This window comes from Haliotis asinina, chromosome 6 (genome assembly GCF_037392515.1).
Source record: "Haliotis asinina isolate JCU_RB_2024 chromosome 6, JCU_Hal_asi_v2, whole genome shotgun sequence".
Lineage (NCBI taxonomy): Eukaryota > Metazoa > Mollusca > Gastropoda > Lepetellida > Haliotidae > Haliotis > Haliotis asinina.
The window spans coordinates 67,423,156-67,445,677 of NC_090285.1; the positions used below are offsets into that span (position 1 = coordinate 67,423,156).

The 22,522-nt window shown below is 40.0% G+C and overlaps 1 protein-coding gene across 2 annotated transcripts; it reads right to left on the minus strand.

Moving 5' to 3' along the window:
- Positions 1-4,082: 4,082 nt before the first annotated feature.
- LOC137287416 (probable transaldolase) lies at positions 4,083-21,402 on the minus strand. Of its 2 annotated transcripts, none has more exons than XM_067819686.1 (9): positions 21,192-21,402; positions 11,238-11,361; positions 10,574-10,681; positions 9,921-10,052; positions 9,604-9,664; positions 9,123-9,237; positions 8,509-8,638; positions 6,100-6,167; positions 4,083-5,489 (listed from the first exon to the last, which is right to left on the minus strand). In XM_067819686.1, the coding sequence occupies exons 1-9, from the start codon at positions 21,262-21,264 to the stop codon at positions 5,329-5,331; spliced, it is 972 nt and encodes a 323-aa protein (XP_067675787.1). In that variant the 5' UTR covers positions 21,265-21,402; the 3' UTR covers positions 4,083-5,328. The 2 variants fall into 2 exon arrangements, with proteins under 2 accessions (XP_067675787.1, XP_067675786.1); XM_067819685.1 differs by lacking the exon at positions 21,192-21,402 and adding an exon at positions 15,796-16,070.
- Between the last annotated feature and the right edge of the window lie 1,120 nt (positions 21,403-22,522).

Here is a 22,522-nt window from a genome sequence, read left to right on the forward strand (position 1 = left end):
GCTTGATTGCAATGGCTTCTAGGAGCTTCCGTTTTTTTAAGTCATTGGCGTTCCTAACTAATGTCCTGGTGTTGTCCCAAACAATCTTGTGATTGGGGTTGTGCATGATGTGTTCACATACAGCAGACTTCTGATCCAAATTTTGAACTGATGTTTTGTGTTCTTTTAACCTGATAGCCAGTGGTCGACCAGTTTCACCAATATATGTCCCTTTACAACTGCATTGGATCTGGTAGATGCATCCTGCTGGGTTGTTGCATTTAGGTGTTGTTGGCCCACGTCCATTAGCTGATAGTAGCGTTTTCAGGTTGGTGTCGCTACGGAAGGTGACGTCTATTCCTGTTGTTCTCTTGATGAGACGGCTGATGCGATGACTTATCTGGCCATGGTATGGTATGTTAATTCTGATGGGGGAAGGTTCTGGTTTAGTTGACTTGGGAGTTTCTTTCAGGGTCTTGGTGATGGTGTTGCTGACTAGATGGGGTGGGTACTCGTTAAGGTCTTGGAAGGTTGATTTCAGGTGTTTTAATTCGCTGTGGAGGCTGTCTGGGCTGCAGAGACGGAGGTGTTTACTTACCCAATGCATGGAGCCACCTTATCCTCAGTGACTAATCTTTATCCAAACATCTTTACCTGTAACTCGTTAACCTAATCAACACAAGTCTGCACACCAATCAGTTGAAGCCTGTACATAATTAGAAGCCTGTACATCTATCAATTGAAGCCTGTACATCAATTAATAGAAACCTGTATATCTTGTTACCTATTATTATCAGTCTACTGTTATGTGTATATATACTGCAACCCTTTAGTTTTACCCTCACTTCACCTGAAGAAGAGACTAGAATCTGTCTCGAAACGTTGTGACCTTGTAGAATAAAGAAGTTGGACCATAAAGCACTTTTAGTATTGATAATACACCAAAATAAACCAATAACAGCATGTTAAGTCTCTGTGAATCTTCCATTCCTGCAATGACTTACAGATACAGGATGCCAAAGCTGGCACAACGGCATCGCTACATCAGAATATCTCAACCCACATTCACAATTCGACCTTCACCTAGAACCCTACATCACAGAACTAAGAAGTAAACAGCTCATCCGTGCTCTCTGCACATTTCGGATGGCCCATAACGATTTTAAATTTAACATCTATATGAGCTTGTCATCAGGATATGTGCCTATTAATGAACTTTACCGTACATTCTGCAATTCTTCACAAATCGAAGAGGGAAACATATCTTTTTTTCTGTAAACAGTACCAACACTTCCGTGAAAGATACCTTCTCCAGCTTGGAAATGTATACAAGGGCCCTCTTTCACTCCAGAATATTTTAAGGTCTAAACATCCGCGTGTTTAATTCATTACTGCTTTATTCATACACCAAATATTCTCTTGCAGATCTGTCTGTCTGTCTGTAAATCTTTCAAAACGTTTAAAGGTAGGATATTTCAGCATTTGACACAAGGTGACAAAAATAATGTCAGATGCAATTCCTTCTTCTGATAGGCACCTGACCAGTTTAACATCCATTGGCCAACCGAACCAGTAATTGTTGATCAATGCTACATGGGTAGACATCCAGAATTTCGTACAAACGGTTAGGGGTTGAAGGAGGAGTAACGATTTTTTTTAGGGAGAAGGGTGGGTGCGCACCTCCACTCACACCCCTTTGGATCCGCCCTTGCTACAGGGTAGCGTAAATATACTTTGTTGGTGGATCATCCCCTTTGTATACATGCACTTGTCATGATGCTCAGTGTATGTTGAAGTTACAATGCAGTGTTTCTGGCTGGCATATTTCCACGTCTCCCCGTCATTTACTGCCTTTCAGTAACCAGATTGGATTATTGCCTGGTCGTGGTAGCGGGAAGTTTGGGACCATGGTGTCACGTGGAAGGTATAATACCGCTCAACTCTGAGAGGAAAAATCCTACACAGTTGACACGTGACAAAGTAGTTTCCACTTCAAAAGTTGACAGTAACAATATTCCTAGATAGCATTCAACGTTTGCCAGCGTTGGGCCAATGTTGGGCCAATGTTGGGCCAACTACGATTACTACCTGGATTGGATCAGTTTGATAGCATGTACTTCCAAACCCATCCTCGATATCTATCAGAACGTATACCCTGGAGATATGTACAGGGTTGTGGAACATCCTCGATATCTATCAGAACGTATGCCCTGGAGATATGTACAGGGTTGTGGAACATCCTCGATATCTATCAGAACGTATGCCCTGGAGATATGTACAGGGTTGTGGAACATCCTCGATATCTATCAGAACGTATACCCTGGAGATATGTACAGGGTTGTGGAACATCCTCGATATCTATCAGAACGTATGCCCTGGAGATATGTACAGGGTTGTGGAACATCCTCGATATCTATCAGAACGTATACCCTGGAGATATGTACAGGGTTGTGGAACATCCTCGATATCTATCAGAACGTATGCCCTGGAGATATGTACAGGGTTGTGGAACATCCTCGATATCTATCAGAACGTATATCCTGGAGATATGTACAGGGTTGTGGAACATCCTCGATATCTATCAGAACGTATACCCTGGAGATATGTACAGGGTTGTGGAACATCCTCGATATCTATCAGAACGCATACCCTGGAGATATGTACAGGGTTGTGGAACATCCTCGATATCTATCAGAACGTATACCCTGGAGATATGTACAGGGTTGTGGAACATCCTCGATATCTATCAGAACGCATACCCTGGAGATATGTACAGGGTTGTGGAACATCCTCGATATCTATCAGAACGTATACCCTGGAGATATGTACAGGGTTGTGGAACATCCTCGATAACAGTTTATGAATAGACCAGGTGTGCTTTTTGTATTACTCAAGTACATGTGACAAGATTGTGTGTGTTTGCTGTAAATAAACAGACGTACTGAACAGTTTTGAAATATTTTCAGGTCATGGGCTTTGTGTTACCAAGGGCAGAGGCCTATCATATGTAGCATGTCTTCTGTCTAGATGTAACAAAGGAAATGGGGATTAATTCTGTTATAACACTTGATAAAGACAACCAACTTGTATTCATTAACACCTTAGAGCGGCACTTGGTAGTTAGTGTGATGAAAAAGGGGGAAAATATTCCAGATATAGAAATTACTTATTATAATGTAAGCGACTTTTTACCCACACCAAAATGGTTACATTATGATAAAGAAGTTGTACATCTATAGACCATTGCCGTTGTTCGTTCGTGTCTGACCCGTGAAGGTCCGGGGCAGAACAGGCCTTCAGCAACTCATGCTTGCCATGTAAAGGTGACTATGCTTGTCGTAAGAGCCGACTAACGGGATCGGGTGGTCAGACTCGCTGACTTGGTTGACACGTCATCGGTTCCCAATTGCGCAGATCGATGCTCATGTTGTTGATCACTGGATTGTCTATTTACAGACCGCGTCATATAGCTAGACTATTGCCGAGTGCGGCGCAAAACTAAACTCAGTCACTCGTTCGTGTCTCCCTTAGACGGGGAATACACGAATCAGCATGGCAACTATATTTGAACAAGGGCTTTAAACAGTATTTTAGTTTTATGCCATGCCGCTATCATAACTTGTTTGGATCAAAACAAATCAGAAACATTTGCCTCCCCGAAAAATCCAGCAAGCATTGTTATGTAGCTCAAAAGAAATCATTATCTGGTTGAACCTGGGATCTCCCAAAAATAGTTCTTGGGATATAGAAGAGACCAATTCTACAAAACTGGCCACAAATTGTGGTACTTCCACAGCTTTATCATTAAGACCAGTGATACAGTAATGAAGATTTGCCAGATCTCCATATCAGCTGCTGTGAATATTAGACCACGCCTTGATATACTGACATACAGTGTGGTGTTCTAGCAAATATTACAGCAATGTCACTGCCAGAAACACCAGAAATGGGCGTATCACAGATTGTACTCTGTGGGGAACCACACCCTGTGACCACCCAACTGACACTAGGCTATCCTTCAAGCAAATTAGGAACATGTTTATTCTTCAACAACATCAAGGGGTGCAAAACCATCCTTTCAAAAGACAATGACTAACCCCAGAGAATATTGACATCTTTTATTACTCCAAACTGACAAACTCATATTGGAAGTATTGCTGAAGAGAGAATCCTCCAAACAACTTTGTAATGTCCTCAGACCGTGACAGATACACCCTTGTCAGTTGTTACATAACGTTATGACTGCCACAGTGTCACATCATGAATTGTATAAATACATCACTCTATAATATACAAAACACAAATGTACATTTCATTACATTATCGTTCTGACACACTTCTTGCAAAAGACATCCTCACACTACCCAGACATGTTTTCATACTGAACGTTTCTGTCAAAATGACATACACAAATAAATGCCAGAACTGAGGAGATTGCGATTACTTGTGAATACATACATTCTGTAAGTATGAGATAAGAATTAGGAAGACTAAACAAAATAAACATGTCAAACTTTTTATTCTCCTAGCTAACAAAGATTTTGCCTTTGTTGAGAATGTGCAGTAACATACAACAATGCTAGAGCAGGTGCCAGTTAGTAACAGTGATTAGCTATATAATCAAAGCTAGGTATTATGAGACAATACAGGAAAGCTCCATGGGAAACAAGGCAACAAATATTTTAAGAATATGGTCATAAAAACAAGTAACATTGAGATACTTAAAAATAATATGAAACATTTTTTGAAAAAGCTTCAGTTCACGGTTTTTAATTCATGAACAAAGAAACTTTACAACAATCACATAAGAACAAAAAATAACAACTATTTTCCGTCATAAATACAGTCTATATCTAAACTACCATTTACAGCAGTATACATTAACAATGTAGGATTTCTTCACTGGAATAAACCATCATCTGATGAGACTTCTGGCCAGACTTTTTTCCATTTTGTAATTTAGAGATTTACAAACAACTTCTGGTTTGTGGAAAATATGTATTTCTGTTACTGATCCTGCAGTTATACTGGTTTTGACAACAAATAAGACTGAACCCAACAGAATAAAACAAAAAAGCTTTTCTTATTTCACGTTCTCTGCATCCCTTGTCAAGTACCTGTAAACCAAGCATTTAAAAGTCCTGCCTGTTAAAACAAAACATACTTCACATAAAGCACCTCAAATGGCCTCGTCTAGACATGATGTAGGAATGACAAATTCATTCCATTTTGTACAAGTAACATGATTTATGTTATATATTGAAGCCAGTAAACCCTGACGGCCACTATGTTATATGATGATGGTATTTGAATATTAACTTCCCGTGCTCCAGTCTGCTACAAAAAGTCTTAAAGTAATCTATCTTTCAACACATTTTCCAGTTTGACTGCATCCACTGCAAATCGGCGAATTCCCTCGGAGAGTTTGTCATTTGCCATCTGGTCTTCGTTCATTTCCCAACGAAACATCTTCTCATCAACATTTATTTCATCAATGTCAAGTTTTTGAGCTGGAAAAATAATGATAGTCACGTGAGTGTTGGATAGTGATGGAAGGTTGCTTGAAGTCCTGAAGTTTGTCTTGTCCTGACTAAATTAATTACAATACACAGTCATACTGCTGTAACTGAATACCAGCTGTGTAGATTGATACTTATCATGTCAACTAGAGGTCACACTATATGCCAGGGTTGTGTGTCACAAGAACACATACCAAAATGCTATGTTTGCATGTTGAACACTTCAATCAGCATCAATTCCTCTATATGATAGTGATCTGTGCATATTTAGTCTGGACTTGACAATCCAGTGACATTATGGGCACTGATTTTAATTGATGGGACAAGACCAAATGCATCAACCAAATGGGTCACCTCTGACAAACATAGGTTGCTGGGCACCTATAGTCAGGTTCTTACCTGGAATACACATGAGTTGAAGACAATGGGATAAAAATTTCAGAAATATTCAAACACAATTTGTTTAGGTTGTAAAAAACACATGTTAAATATTCTATACTAATACCCTTTAAAAATAATTAAACTTTATAAGAATTTCATGCAGTTTTAACAAACATCGTTTATGGCATTTACTTTCAAGAAATAGCTTTTTCTCACTCACCTGATTTTTTGTCAAGGTACACTTGAACTGGGTCAGTGGAATTGGACAACTTTTCCAAAAGTGAAGGCCTGGAAAAACACACACATGATCTCTACAATCCATTCATGGAAACCAGTTTGTTTGTTTAATGGTTAACAGTATCAATCCTGTTATCATGAACCTGATAATGCAAGGTAATTCCTCAAAACAAAGCTGTTTCCACAAAAACACAAGAACAACAGGTAAAGTATCAGCCATTACCAATCAAAACAGTATTCACTTATATGGTGGACTAATGCATACACAGGTGCAGAGCCAGTCATTTTTTTTCTGTAAGCCAATAGGTTGCAATGCTTTATATTTAGATAGCACTGGGGGGTTGCCGGACATTTTTAGTGACAATCATATGTAAGCCCAGGCAAAGGTTCAAAAATGTTTTTAAAAGCTCTTGAAGTGCAAGTGACTTTAACAAAGTAACTTTGATGGACTAATTTCCCACTTGCCCTGATTTTTATGACACAATCATCATAATGTAATTGGGAAAGATTAAATCAACATGGTACTTGATGTTAATGTTTGGTGGATTATTTATTGAGAACTGATAAATAGCCAAGAAAGAAAACAACTTTATTATCATTGTGAAATTCAATCGCTTCATTTTGAGCAGATATGTAATGAAGTCCAAGTTCATTTGCAGTTTGAAATCATAAGCAGAAATTATCTTGTAGCCCATGGACAAGTAAGATACTATTACTGGATTGGATGACATGAAAACTGACTTGTCCCGAGCATTGGACCATGGGATTTTTTAACCCCTGCCGGGCATTTGCTTATAATGGTAGCTATGCTCCTGATAGAACCAAAGCATTTCAATCAAACAGAAACACATCAATACAATAGAAATGTTGGTTATGGAATATTGCAACATCAAATATTTACCAGGTTATTTGCATTGCATTCAAAAACTACACTTCCATATGTGAATTCACAGTAAGGGAGATACGAGGGTTGGCTGAAAAGTTCTAAGCCTCACTGTGAAAAAAAGTTACAAAGTCCACGTTTGTAATTTATTTTTCTACATAGTCCCCTTCCAAGTTCACACACTTTTGCCAGCGATGCTGCAAGGCCCGAATCCCGGTCAGGAAGAAATCTTCTTCAGCTACCCTAAAAAAATCAGTCACAGCGGAAATGACGTCATCATTACTTGCAAAATGGCGACTGGCGAGTTCCTTTTTCATTTTGGGGAACAGGTGGAAGTCAGAAGGAGCCAAATCAGGTGAATAAGGAGGATGGTCAATGAGTTCAAAGCCACAATCGCGGATTGTTGACATGGCCACCACCGATTTGTGAACAGGCGCATTCTCTTGGTGGAAGAGGACACCTTTAGCGATCATCCCTCGTCGTTTGGCTTTGATTGCTTCTCGCAACTGGTTCAGTAGATCAGCATAGTATCTGCCGTTGATAGTTTGACCTTTTTCAAGATAATCAATGAGCAGAATACCCCTGGAATCCCAAAAGACTGATGCCATCACCTTTCCAGCTGAAGGAACAGACTTGGCTTTCTTCGGAGCTGGTGAATCAGGATGCTTCCACTGTTTTGACTGTAGTTTTGTTTCTGGTTGAAAGTGATGTATCCAGGTCTCATCCATGGTTACAAATCGTGCCACAAAATCATCGGGATCTGCTTCAAAACGACGCAAATTGTCAAGGGACGTCTGGAACATGTTTCTGTTCTGCTGTCAAGAGCTTTGGCACCCATCTTGCAAAAACTTTAGTCATTCCTAATTCGTTGGTGATAATATGCTCAACCCTCTCATGAGAGATGCCCACTACACTAGCAATATGTCGAGTTGTCAATCGTCGATCATCCATCAACATATCAAGCACTCGCGTGATGTTTTCTGGAGTGGTTGCTGTTGAAGGCCTTCCTGAGCATGGGTCATCATCAAGGCTTTGTCTGCCACGCTTAAATTCTGCAGCCCACTTCTTTACTGTGGAAAATGAAGGAGCATCATCCCCTAGAGTGAAGACCATGTCAGCATGTATCTGTGTTGGGGACATCCCTTTCTTTTGCAAGTACTTGATGACTGCCCTGTATTCAGTTTTGTCCATTTCTGATGATTTCAGAGGGTAGGTTTACCAAAAGAGCTGTAGTTGAGATAAAACTATTAGTACGTTTGTAGTTCTTGTGTCTATGATTCACTAAATGATTGTCCTCATTGGTGGCAACCACCTGTCTCTACTTGGTGGGGAAAAACCACTCAGGCTGAGAACTTTTCAGCCAACCCTCGTAACTCTCAATGTTCTGACCAATGGTTTCTACCACGTTCTAGACCATTATAGAATAGAACATGCACAAACATCCACTCAGGTTTTGTTGTTATATTTCGACACAACTTATTATACCAAGCTCTGAAACCATGGACTTACGAGATGGTGAGCAGATCACAGCCAGCGAGACCAAGAATTTGGTCAACATTCCTGAAGGAAGCTCCCATGACAACTGTCTTGAAGCCAGACTTCTTGTAGTAGTTGTAGATTCTTGTCACACTCTTGACACCTGGAAGGAAGGAGTGAGTGAGTGAGTGAGGTTTCACAACATGCTCAATGACTGTCCTCAATGACCGGAGGAACACGTGGCAGACAAGACGTGTGGTTAGGAAGAGATGCAATCAGTCAAGTCATACAGACTACCATAGTGGTCTAACTACATAACTCATGTTAGTAAAGTGATTGACATCAGGTGTTTATTTTCTGTAAGTAACTAAACTGTTAGGGGTAGTGAAGGAAGAAAAAGCACATGCAGTAGCCAGTTGATAGTGTAAAAGGTGAGTGTTACATACTAGGAACTATGATAAAATGTGACACTGGTTTCACTATTTGGTGACATTTCTGCATGGCTGCTTACAAATGGAACAAAAACGTTACAAGATGTCTTGATTGAGTTATAGGAGACGACCATTCAAGATCTGCCTTAAACTTATGACACACAGGATTGACATGGTACCCCTAATTCCCCAGCAGGATATGGAAAATGAACTCACCAGGATCTTCCAGCATGGAGAAGGTCTTCTTATCTCCATTCTTCACATACCAGTCAAATATCCGGCCTACAAATGGTGAAATGAGGGTGACTTCAGCCTGTCCACAAGCTACAGCCTACAAAACAAAGCATCAACAATGTCTCAATTAAAGATGTGAAACAGAGCTTAGAAAGATGTGAGTTGGGTCCCCTTCCAGCAAAATCACAACGGTTGGCAACAGACAACAGATACTCCAAGTGACCAGTGAGAACAGGTGATAGGAAGCGGGTATTTTGGAACTAGGAACTAACATGAAACACTTGAAAGAATAGTTTTGCTAAGATCTCTATGCCAAAGATAGCCTAAAATATTACATGAAATCTCCATCTACTAAAATTTCACTTTCACTCAGTAACTATTTTAATGTCACGACAATTCTAGTGAACAAACCAAGTTATTCTAAAATATTCCCAGATAGCCATTTATTTCCTGTGACTCGTACCTGGTGGAAGTTGAAGATGAGGGTCATGTTGCAGTGAATGCCATACTTCTTCTCCAGGACTCTGGAACAGTTGGGATTTGGTACACTTATCAAACAATCAGGCCTTACTTCTTTCAGACTTGTTTTGAGTAAGAATACAGAAGCACAAAAACCAATACTGCTGTGAAATTATTTATCACCTACATCCAATATAGGTTTTATTTAGAATATTTTCAACTGAAATACCATGATTGACCCTGTCTATCTGCTAGGTTAACAATAACATGCCAGCAAATATGTCCCTGAAATGTGTTACATGTGATTGTCTGCACCCTCACCTGGCTGCCTCTATACCCTCCCAGGTCGAGGAGAGTTTAATGAGAATTCTCTCTTTGTCTATGCCCAAGTCCTTGTACATCTGGATAAGTTTCTGAGCCTTGGCTATCATTGCATCCTTGTCGAACGATAACCTGTAATAAGCACAAGTTGTTACAGTACAGGACACACAGCTAAACAAACTGCATTCCTAGAACACTGAGATACTGCATTCATTTTGTTGTCATTAAATAGTTTGTTGTCATTATACAGTTAAAAAGATTGTGAATTTTAAAATAATAATAAATGGGTTGTTGTAGAAAAGCATGGATTGATAAATAAAACAAGGAATATATAAATCCTTAAAAGGCATAGATGGGATGATGGGATTTCTGGCTAGTTGTTAGTGTCAACTGGAAGACAAGTTTGTGTACTTTCTGCACTCTTCTGACAAGTGTACCAGGTATGTTGGCATGGCTCCTATGGCAAAAGGCCATGAATACATAGTTCCTACCAGAAGGTGATCTATGTAACAATTGTCAAAGGTTTTATGCTCTTGCACTCAGCAGCATAATTATTAGAGTCTGGAAGTCTCAGCGTACAGAGTGAGCAATGACCCCACTTGGTGTCTATTGGAGACATAAGCAGTGCTGAAATACAGGTAGTGAGGGTGTACCTGGCATCGACCTCTGTGGACACTCGGCCTGGGATGATCTTGAGGATTTCACAACCAAAGTTGATGCACACCCTGTCCATGGCCTCGCTGACCTGATCATTGATGCTCCTACAAAAACAGGAAATTTTAGCAGTTAATACACAGGAACAGTGGTCACTTGAGAGAGTAAGGGATGCCGCTGCAGAAAATGTAAATAAAATGTGTTCACAAAGAATCATCATTAACAAACCTGATGCACTTTCTGAAGGATATTCAGAGTGTCATTGAACATGGAAACAACCACTCAGTCTAATAGAGCTACTTCACACATGACCTTTGTGCAAACCCTGCTGTTGTTGACTGTGTGAAGCTGGCGAAAGGATAGATGTTACAGTTGCAATAACATTGATGTAAGTTGATGGCTTTTTACAATATTAGCCTGAACTTGGTTTACTGACTGAACTCAGAACCTGACTGTTGCTTGTTTCTTTGGTAAAAAGGGCAACTAAACCAAACTGCAAAGCATCATTCACAGGTTTGAAGTACTGATAATACTAACTTTACCAAACAAACAGTATACTTTTAAGAAGAACTGAATTTGAGCCTTGGCCTTGACATGCAAATACTAGACTACCATCCTGCTCCCCTCAGGAGGAAATACAATAAACAGTCAGTCTCTCCTTACCCTCCTTTAGCCTTGGCATACTCTATTGCTTCATCAATAAGTGGCTGGTAGGCCGGCATGCTGGAGGCAGCGAAGATGAGGGATGGATTGGTTGTTGCATCTGTCGGCTTGTACTTCTTCATGGCTGAAACAGATGAAGGCTGAACTAGAAAGATTGCGGAAGTAGACTCTTCACTGCAATTTCACATGGTTCTCATGTTGCCCAAATGTGGTTTCAGAATATCAACATGGACATATCACCTCTCCAATAAAGTATTATCTGCACAATATTTGTGACTACTGAACAGAACACACAGGTGGTAACGTGACCGTCTACAGAAAAGCATACTGACGCCAACCCAAGTCCAACTAAAATTCATATTGACTTGAGTTACCATGACGTTAAGCTATGACGGACTTCATCCTCTGTCAACATTGCTTTTTGTGGGTCCATAGAAACAGGTATTGCTCTCGTCACCAGTCTATAATTGTATATATTGCAGGTCTTCTGCAAGTTCTCCGCTGTTAGAATATTGCTTTGATTTTTGCCAATGTCGGTCTCAGCAATATCACAGCTATTTGACAAAATTCTGTAAATACTTGAGCCTGGACCAGGCAATCCAATGTTAGACACTGCAAGCACTGATCTATGCAAATGGGATCCAATGACATTCACACAGATGAGGATCTTACCCATGGTACACCTAATAGTTACAACATGGCTTGAAGGAACCGAACACCACAGCTATCTGATTGGCTCATTACAAATTAGCAAGCCACGTCTACAGCTCCCACGCACATAAAACAGTTTGTTTACCTGTCTCAGTTGAATGTAAACCTGCTAAAAATTAACCTCAACAAACTGACATTTATAACTTTTTAATTTTGAGGACATATTACATATTCAAATAAGATAAAATGGAACAAATAGCGATAAATCTTCACATAAATTCAGAACTCAATTACAGGTACAGAAAATCAGCCTCGGGAACATAATTTGACCTTAATTAATGATAGTTCGTTTTTCTCTGCTGAAATACAGTGAAAGTATCTGCACCCGTAGATAAAAGATAAACACTCAGAGAAAATCTGCAACTTAGTAAATATGGAAAGTACAGTTGTGGTAGATAATATTTTGTTGACAGGGATTTGTTGGTTTGTTGTTGGAAGTGTTGAAGATGGATTATGAGGAGGGATTATGAGGTTTGGCCATGTCTTGTATTGGGAGGCCAGGTTCAACAGCACCAACAGAGGGGTCACATTTGATTTTTTTTCCGGTGGGTATATCTGCCAACATGTTGGCAGATGGTCATTTGTATCTTCTGACTGTGTCTAGAGAACGATGACCTGTGATTCTCATGATCTCCTGTTCCTCAACACCTGCTTCATAAAGCTGAGTTGCACAGGTGCATTTACCTGAGTGTTTGGAGAAGTTGCCTTCAATACTCCCGGCACTGCAAATATCCTTCAATGATGTCAGCTTATCTACACTGAGTACCTGAGCACTGTATCTCAAATCGTCCTCTCTTTGTCGAGGTATGAGAGCTCGCATGTAGACAGATCCTTCAGGCAGTCTAAGTAAACGTATCCTTAGTACTTTTCGTTACACTCCACTACTGATTCTAACAAAACCTTATGGGCGGTCACGTCAGGTAACCTTTGAGACTGACCAATTAGAACATAGCTTACCAAATCGCGAAAGTGCACATTTGCACACACCTTTTGAACTTTATGTCTTGATAAGGTTCGTACCTGAACGATTCCGAATGTTATTTAGCGTACGCTTGTTTCCGGGTGATGCACACAGCGTACGTAAAACCATGACAATGATGAGTGGACAGTTGCTGAAAATAGTGTTTTTGGCAATATTCAGGGATGTTATCTTGCGGAAATATTAGATAACGGTAACCATGTCTAGACACCCCAAAGCGTATATACTGCAGGTCAAATAACTGTGTTATATGCAGATTTTTGTTTGTGGAGAGATCTGTGTCGGTAACCTGAATATTTTGAAAGTCCCTCCTATCCTTAAATAATAGCCTTTGTCTGATTGGTTAAATCTATTTAATAGTCTTGCGTTTGTTTGGATATTTTGGTTGCTCAAAGGTTATCTGACGCGACCTTCTACTAGGTTTTGTTAGACTCGGTGGTGGAGTGTAATGAAATACACTGAGACTAAGTTTACTTAGACTGGTCCCTCAGGCAGTTCGCTCGAGGTGTGATGTGGGAGTGTTTCTGTCTGTACATGGCAATGGTGCAATCCACCATGGCAGTTTATAGCAGTTTACCTTGAAGTTAAAATTCAATGAAATTGCCCAGTTGATCTTGGCCAGCAATAATTTTTGTTGCCTTGAGCTGATGGTGTTCATCGCATGAACCAAAGAGTTTAAGAGTTATAGAATAACAGTGTTGAAGGGGACTTTGTGCAGTTTATCTACCGAAAACACCTTTCTCCCTCAAAATTCGCTCACTGTCTCCTGTTATCGGGTTGGCTTGCTTTGTATTTGTTCCAAGGCCCTCTGACATCAATCTGGACATTTGAATGCTGAGTACTTGGCGAAATTGATAGCAGTTGTTGCGTTTGACATCAAGGAAGTTTATACATGTCATTCCCTTGCTCTCTCATTGCCCTAAGAAACCCAGTCATGATCAAATACAATGTCTTCAGTTCGTAGCAGTCCTCGTTGACTTTACTCGCCTCAACAACAAATTTTGATAACCAGACATTCACTGTCTCCACATTATAGTCTGGAGATTGGAGATCATGTTGTCTTTACCTTGTTTTCACACTAGTTAAACATAACAACACTCCACTTCATATTTTTTCAGAAAGTAAATGCTTGATATTATCATCATAACGTTTTGGGATAGCTAATCTGTTTGTTTACTGCTACTTCAAATTTGTTGTCAATGACATCAGAATCAAGTTGAAAGTTCCCATGAGTTGGCCTACTCATGTCTACATCATATTGTTTCATGACCTCAGTAAGTGTACAATTTGAAAGTTCAGGAAATGTTGCACCTTTGTCTATGACATCTCACATGTCCAAATGAGTTTTCATAACCTCAGGAGCTGTGAAAGAAATTTGTCTTTGACTGTCTCATCCCAATCCAGTCTATTACTTTCGACACTCCAGTCCATTATATGTGTCTCGGGCTGCACCCTCAACATACTCAGCTGTTAATCAACACAGACTCACCCATTGTCTATCTGGACAAACCTTTCATTTTAACATAGTGTAACTACTTCTTATTGTTATAACATATTTTCATTTAACAAGGAAAATCATCCATCAGCAAAGAAACTTCACAAATTATTTACAATTAATTTAGTTTTCCTTGTATTGGTCAAATTTGAAAATGAAAATTTTTAGAAGGCCCAAGGGTTGTCCTGGTAAGACTGTTAAGACATCTATTTGAGTGAGGTTTCTTCACAGCAAGGTTCAACTCCAACCACACCCTTGATTGTCCAGTGCATTTACTTCTCCATATTTCAGGATCCATTCAAAGACACTTGCTCTCCCATTGCTTTGTCTTGCATCAGCTGTAACACGCCAGAGATTTTCTCTTGTTCATAGGAGTAACAGGATAGTTTTGAATGGATAATATTGTATTTCTGTATTGTATCTGTTATTCAAATTAAAGTTAAACACAACCCAAAGCTGTGAAGGGGTCCAGTGTTTAATCAAAGACACAATTATGGGTGACTGCATCACAAGTCAATTTGTAGTTACAAGGACTCAAGGGGAGAAAGCAACAGAAGCACCAGGTATACCAAAGCAGGGAGCCAGGAAATAAAAATGACAGGGGCATGAAGCTATCAGTTACATTTCTACTTCACGACCACTGTGTCTCAGGTCAATGACCATTGTGTATCACAGATTTCTGGGTCACACCTTTTAGATATACTCATCTGAGCAATGGTCCTTCATGTCCTTTCGTTAATGTGGGGTTCTTTTAAGTGCAGCTTTACCTGATTACTTGTTTTCCTTCCGAACACAAAACGAACAATAATTACCACCTAATGGGGCAATTCGTTTTATTGTTTGAACTATACAAATATTACTGTAATGTCAATTTCACTAAAAGGAAGTCATAGTGTGTTTTACCATGACATACTAGTATATACCGCACCATTAAACAATGAAATCCATCTGGAGTGGTTTACTCATCAAAATATTTAATTACATATACATAAGCAACGATAAAATTCAGCAGTCTTCACTATCTCGCTATATGGTCGGCACTGATAAGCACGTCGGGTGTCTATACTCAGCGAGAATACAGTGGAGTGAACAAATTTACATATACATGTTCAGGTCCCACTTTGCATTATATAGTTGCAATGTCATGCTGACACTCGCTTTGGGGGAAGTCTGGGTACTTCGTCATTTTTCTATCGACATGTATAAATTAATGTGCATGTGGATGTTTGCATATGTATTTTTAAATCCTACTGCATTTCTGTCAACAGATAAGGCTCTTATTCCACGTGTCCACGCCTTTCACGGATGGACTGAATTTAGTTCCCGCTACATGCCCTATATACAAGGCCACACATCGAGGACATCAATCTCACCTTCAAAATCACCGGTATCAGCGACAACAACGGTGTTCTCTTTCAGCTGACAAAGGGACGTCATAGCTTGCCTTTTGGAGTCGGACATAATCTACACTGTTCGCGAGGAGTCAGCTGGTCTGGACCTAGCCTGCAATCTTTCCCGCAGTAAACTTCAAAGCTGATTTCTGTTTATAGTGCGCATGCGCGATAACATTGACCTTGGCAGGTTTCTCTGTAAACGTTTCTGCGCCCTATCCCTGTGTCATTGCGGAGCATTGGTCGCGATACATCCTAACATTTCTTGACCACTACATGCAGAGTCACGGAATAAAAGTCAAAACAGCAGAAAGCAATAACAACATTATATGTTCTAAAACAGAGGTAAAGAAACAACTGCAGCGTCTGCTATTAACAGAAAAAAACCTCAGCATTTATATAACTTACAACAGAGTCCATATGATCGCTGATTGAAGCATAAACAAAACTGGTAACAATGAGATTACTCCAAGAAAAACCCGTTCATGGAATCAATGATACTCTATAAATAGAAATACCTAGTGTAGCTGAAAACATACTCTGAACGAGTACATATACACCACATTAGTCAATCAGGTGATGTTGACATTGGTGGATATGGGGTATATTATAATATTTATTATCGTGCACTAATTTTGATGAGTGGTTATGTAGCTGCACTTTCTAAACGCACGGGATGCTAAATTGCACAGTCAATAGCATTGAAGTGACAACGTAAGCAAAAGTTGGGGAAATGTTGGCACTTTATCAACATCCATTCAAGCGAGTGAGTGGGTTAAAATGTAACACAACATCGACACAGGTAAACCGAGCAGTTTGTTAAAATACAACTTCTCCAAATGCGTCGATAGACAATGACTGTTTAACACTCCATGTTCAAAACCAAAGGCGTAATTCTTATTTGGAGAAAGTCGTATTTTAGAACGTCTAGTTTTCGCCCTGTGATTACATCAACAGGGTTGTCTCCACGTACCCCCAAACACGGATCATAAACATTCCATTAACTTTAGTCTCATGTTCATTTCCCCTTTCACAGCATGCAGTTTTGAGAGCGTCTGTTGGTAGTTGGGATGATAGGCTCGAATGATGTTCATTTGCTAGATAGTGGATGTTTTCAGGACGCCTTATAGAGCAGATTTACGTTGAGGACATTGACAATAAAAACGAATGGTTCGCATGGGTTCAAAAGGTGAGCCCAGTAGTTCAGAGGAGAGGTCATATTGATGAACCTGCATGAATTGGCAATATAACAAGTCAATACATGTGAAGATTATTTGTGCTTAAATAGAATATATATATCCACGGTCACGTTTTTACCGATTCTCGTAAATCAGTAGAGTCTATTTTCACTTAGATTGTAAAATATATACTTTGATCCTACTCCAGATCAGTTAGTTCTCCCTGGAGGTGCTGGCGTTATGTTGGATCACGGAGCAAATGTGCGGCACTTTCCAAGAACAGACCATTTTATGTTAAAAGAGCAGACTGGATGCCCATGGTGGGAGGAAGTATGGTTTTACGCCGCTTCTAGCAATATTCCAGCAATATCACGGCGGTGGACACTAGCAATGGGCTTCACAAATTGTACCCATTGTGGGGAATCGAACCCTGTGTGAAGTGTTTGAACAATTATTTTTTATTCTCAGCTATTGACCATTTCATGCAATGAGCAGATGATTGTTGGCACATTGTACGCAATGGCCAAGCGGCCTTCCCAATGCACGCAATTGGCTGTTGCAAAGATTGGGCGTATAATGTATATAAATACTTATTGCTTAAAAGCTACTAACTAGTGTTTCAGTTTTTCCAGCTTGACATCCATTCAAACTGCCACCATCATTGCCACTTCACTCACTTTTACGGCAATTTTACATCCGACCTGTGTATTCACTGATATGAGCATGTGTAAATATCAACCAGCTGTTGATCTGTCCTCATGTGTAATTATTGAACAGCCGCGGGCGGTTGGGTAGGGCGGCGGTTAAAGCGTTCGCTCGACACGCCAAAGACCGATTCGATTCTCCACATAGGTACAACGTGTGCGGCCATTTCTGTTGTCTCCCGTCGTGATATTGCTGGAATATCACTAGAAGCGGCGTAAACTCACTCACTCTCTTGACTATATTCAGTCAAACAACTGGCATAAGCACATAATCGGTGGTCACGTGGTGTAATCTGGTTGATTGGGGAACGCCAGCAGAATTCGAATACCATTTACATTTTTACTCTCTAAATCTCACTTTCTTACTACTGAAAAATATATCAGGGCTCAAAAGCACTGAGTAAAAGGGGCCAGCTTCAACTTCTATATCGCAAAAACTGAAATGGAAAGGAATATTTACAGCACATTGTGGCGTTTTCTGGGTTTTATAGTTTTATGTTTATTTAATGGAAGTAGCCTACCAAATACGATTACATTTGTGTCCGCGTACGAGATTATCTATAGGTTCTGGAATATACACTTCGAATAGACCCTAGCTGGGCAGCCGAGGTGAGCAGCGTCTTGTGAAGCACCATATATCAGAGTCTACCTCTGTGGAATGGGATGCAATTACAACCTAGCCTCCAATATTAACACATCGCAGTGACACTGCTGGAATATATTTTGACTTAAGACTGAGGCATTAAATCACAGTTCCTATGCAGACCACCAATCTCATATCACAGCGTGTCGCATAATCGAACAACCATTGATTTGCAAATCCGGAATTTGCCTAAAGCAAATATGGTTATAGCGCTGGACAGGAAGGGCAGCCTGTGATAAGAAAGAAATGGTTTATGATGCTGTTGGGTTGTTGCATGAGTACAGAGCGTGTCAGTGCCTTGCTCACGCCCCACGGTTTGTCAGTGTACGGTATCATGCCGGAAGTCAGGAACAAATGACCGGAAGTTCAAGACATATCGAGGGACGGAGATATCGGATGTGGAAAGTTCGCTAAATTTACATCCTTATATGAATTTGAAATGCGCACTCGTCCCAAGATTCATATCATTGTATTTGCTGCGAGGTAAAAATGTATCTGCCGAACAAAACGTTAGTTACAACTTACACTACACAAGACTTTAAGATGTATCTCACTTCCATAGATGAGAGAGCGAGTTTCAAAGCTACATCTCAGCTGTATATTTCGAATTATGTCAAGCGATACCAATATCATAAACAGTAAATAATTTACTCTGATTTTATTAACGTTCGCTTTGCGTAGGTAGGTACAATGTCAAAGATTTCAACTGGGAAGTCTCTGCTGTGAAGGACTACGAGTTTGTCATAAGAGGCGACTAAAGGTATAGGGTGGTCAGGCTCAATGACCTGGTTAACACATAGTGTAAGGGTGTAGGGGTTGGGGGAGGAGTTGGAGGAGGGGGAGGAGAGAGAGAGAGAGACTCACTCTTTACAATAGTCCTATTGGGGAGTGTGGGTGTGTGTGTAGGTGTTGGGGGAGGAGAGAGAGAGAGTCACTCTTTACAATAGTCCTATTGGGGAGTGTGGGTGTGTTTGTAGGTGTTGGGGGAGGAGAGAGAGACTCACTCTTTACAATAGTCCTATTGGGGGTGGTGTGTGTGTGTGTGTGTGTGTGTGTGTGTGTGTGTGTGTGTGTAGGGGTTGGGGGAGGAGAGAGAGAGACTCACTCTTTACACTAGTCCTACTGGGGGTGGGGTGGATGGGTGTGTAGGGGTTGGGGGAGGAGGAGAGAGAGACTCACTCTTTACAATAGTCCTATTGGGGTTGGGGTTGGTGTGTGTGTAGGGGTTGGGGGAGGAGTTTACAATAGTCGGGGGGGGGGAGGAGAGAGAGAGACTCACTCTTTACAATAGTCCTATGGGTGTGTGTGTGTGTGTGTGTGTGTGTGTAGGGGTTGGGGGAGGAGGAGAGAGAGAGACTCACTCTTTACAATAGTCCTATTGTACCATAGTCATCCGTGTGACTAGCGAAGCATTCAACCTAAATAACACATGATATGATGTTGTACACACATTCAATCTGTATTTCTAAACATCTGGTATTTTGATGCCAACGGGGTTGAACCAGCAATTGCTATTGGACTCACAACATGATATTGATCGCACGAAGGGGGATAACCGCAGAGAATACACTGATCATATTTTCTGCAAAGTCACCCTTTTGTGAATTCTGTCAACTCATTCTCATGTTTATTTTGCATCGAAATGCCCTTAACCTGAAGGAATAGTTGTACATCACAGAAGTAGGATGTGTCTCCACGGGTCGACAGTAGTCTATTTCTCGGGGAGTGTATCTCATTCATTGACGACGGTTGAACAGAGATTTGGTAGCTTGTCTTCTTTGAGTGAGTGAGAGAGTGAGAGAGTGAGAGAGTGAGAAAGGATTTACCCAACACTCCAGTAATATCAGAGCCCGTGACGCCACACATTGTAACCACGGGGAAACGAGTCAGGTCCCTTAACCATAAGTCTACCCCATGCCCCCTTGATCGTTTGACCTGGGTTCTACCCCAAGGATTGCCATAACCCGCGAAGCCTATTTTACATGGAGTATTGCTCATCTAATCAGCAATCATTCTTACACACTTATTAAATAATGAATTAAATTTTTGCTCAGTTAAATACTATACCCTGCTCATTCAACTAAAGCCGTGTATTTCAACGGAAACATTTCCACTCTTTCACCTAATTTTCAAACAAAATTAATACAAGTTTGTTTAATATAATTCTTCACATTAAAAACACATGGAACCACATCAGATATCATAAAGCCAATATTGACACCGAAAACGTGATTATGTTGAAACCAGTGTTATGTTCAACTGTGACCTTGGTAGTCGGTCGCCGGTGCTCGACAACAGCTTTTGACGCGTTGTTAATGTACAATATGATAGGAGCAACAGATGACGCCCTGATGATGACATGTTATGCACATGTATCCCATAACTGTGCATGTACATGTATATTTGATTTTCTTTCGATCGTAATTAATGGGTGGATACCTGTATGGCTGCATATACATGTACATGCATGCGAGAATTTCAATAATTTAATGACCTAACTCAAAATTTATATTTCTATATTTGAATTCTTTATATTTTTCAAAACTGAATGGATAAAAACTATGTACTAAAATGAGAACAGAAACTATTTTAAGCATTTTGAAAAGCAGATTACGATAATTTGTAGGTCGTGTGTATACTAATACAGTATTATATGTATAAAGTAATTTCTGACTGAAACATGTCTTTCAAATGGGTATGTTTATTGGAAGATTCTGCGATCATGCGCGAGTGTCAGATTTTCGCCGACAAATCACGAGCAACGCGATGTCCGTCATGTAACATCACCCTTGACTTATATTGCCGAAAAAAAAAACACATCGGCATCAGCTACAACTACAGTAAAATGCTCACCGTCGAAGTCTCCAGTGTCGCAGCTTACGACGGTGACAGTTGTCAGTCCACCTAGTGTCGACTTGGAACCCATTTTGAGAGAATCTTCGCGATTGTCACCTCCGTGCTCGTGCAAGGGTGCTCTAGATCACCAGTGAAACGAGATAGGACTTTATCTACACTGCCACACGACACGAGGCTGTATCGGAACGACGGAAACAGCCGAAGCAGCGCTGACGTCATATATGTTAATGACTCGTAGCCTGTGTATCCCATTCGCGTGAGCTGTTTGTTGCGGACAGTCAGCTTTTAACCTGATATCACGATTTCTAGTCAATGTATTTATGTATTTGCATGTATGTTTGTCTCGCTTATGTTAGTTGTATTAAAGAATTAATATAGCCACAAAAGGCAAATACGACAGACTGCATTGTACTTCCAAATCAAATATTGCAGAATTACGATCACTTAAAATAAAATATTTTGCATTTTTCCTTCATATTTATGCCTTTAATTTTAATAGTATAAATGAAATAATATAATTACAAAATAATTATGATACAATATTATTATATTTTTAATTGTGTTGTCAATTCGTTTCAAAGAGAATCGAAGATCCAAGAGAATGAATGTATTATGTGATTATAAGTTGTACATTTGATATATGTTGCAATGCAAACCAAAGGAGAGAATCCCATTTATATTTATAATTCCAAATTAAACATTGGTATGAGAGCTGAATTACTAGATGATAGTGATCATTTGAAATTTATTATGGTTATGAATACTGCTGAAATCACGGTTCTTAAACCTTTAGCTGATGCTATTAACGATATGTTCCGTAGGAGGCAGTTACATTCTTAATATATACTTTTTAGTGCATGCTATGAACACAATCGTCCAGACTGTGCATTGTACACTCTGTTTAAGTCTGTTTAGTAGTGTCTCGTAAGCCGATGTCATGGCTGGATGATATATGTTACCTAAACAACTGAAACCCTGTTTTACCTGTAATATTATCATGTAATATTAATGAAATATGTCTGTCTGACTAAACAGGTGGTCAAGCAAGCTGGATCAGTCAGGGATCGTCTGGGAGCGGGGTGAATTAAATATATATTTACACAACGCCGACATCTAGTTTAGATGAGTGCTTCAAACTATCCGAAGATAACAGTTTGTGCGTTGTAATAACTCATGGTGAAGACTTAACAGCATCACGCTGGACATATAGAGGGATTTTCCGCGTTTGTTCTTAATTCGAAAAATTAAAGTTAACTACGTACGTTACTATCAGGGGAGAGAATAATCTGACTGACATACTAGTAGGTCCCTGTTACTGATTATCCTAC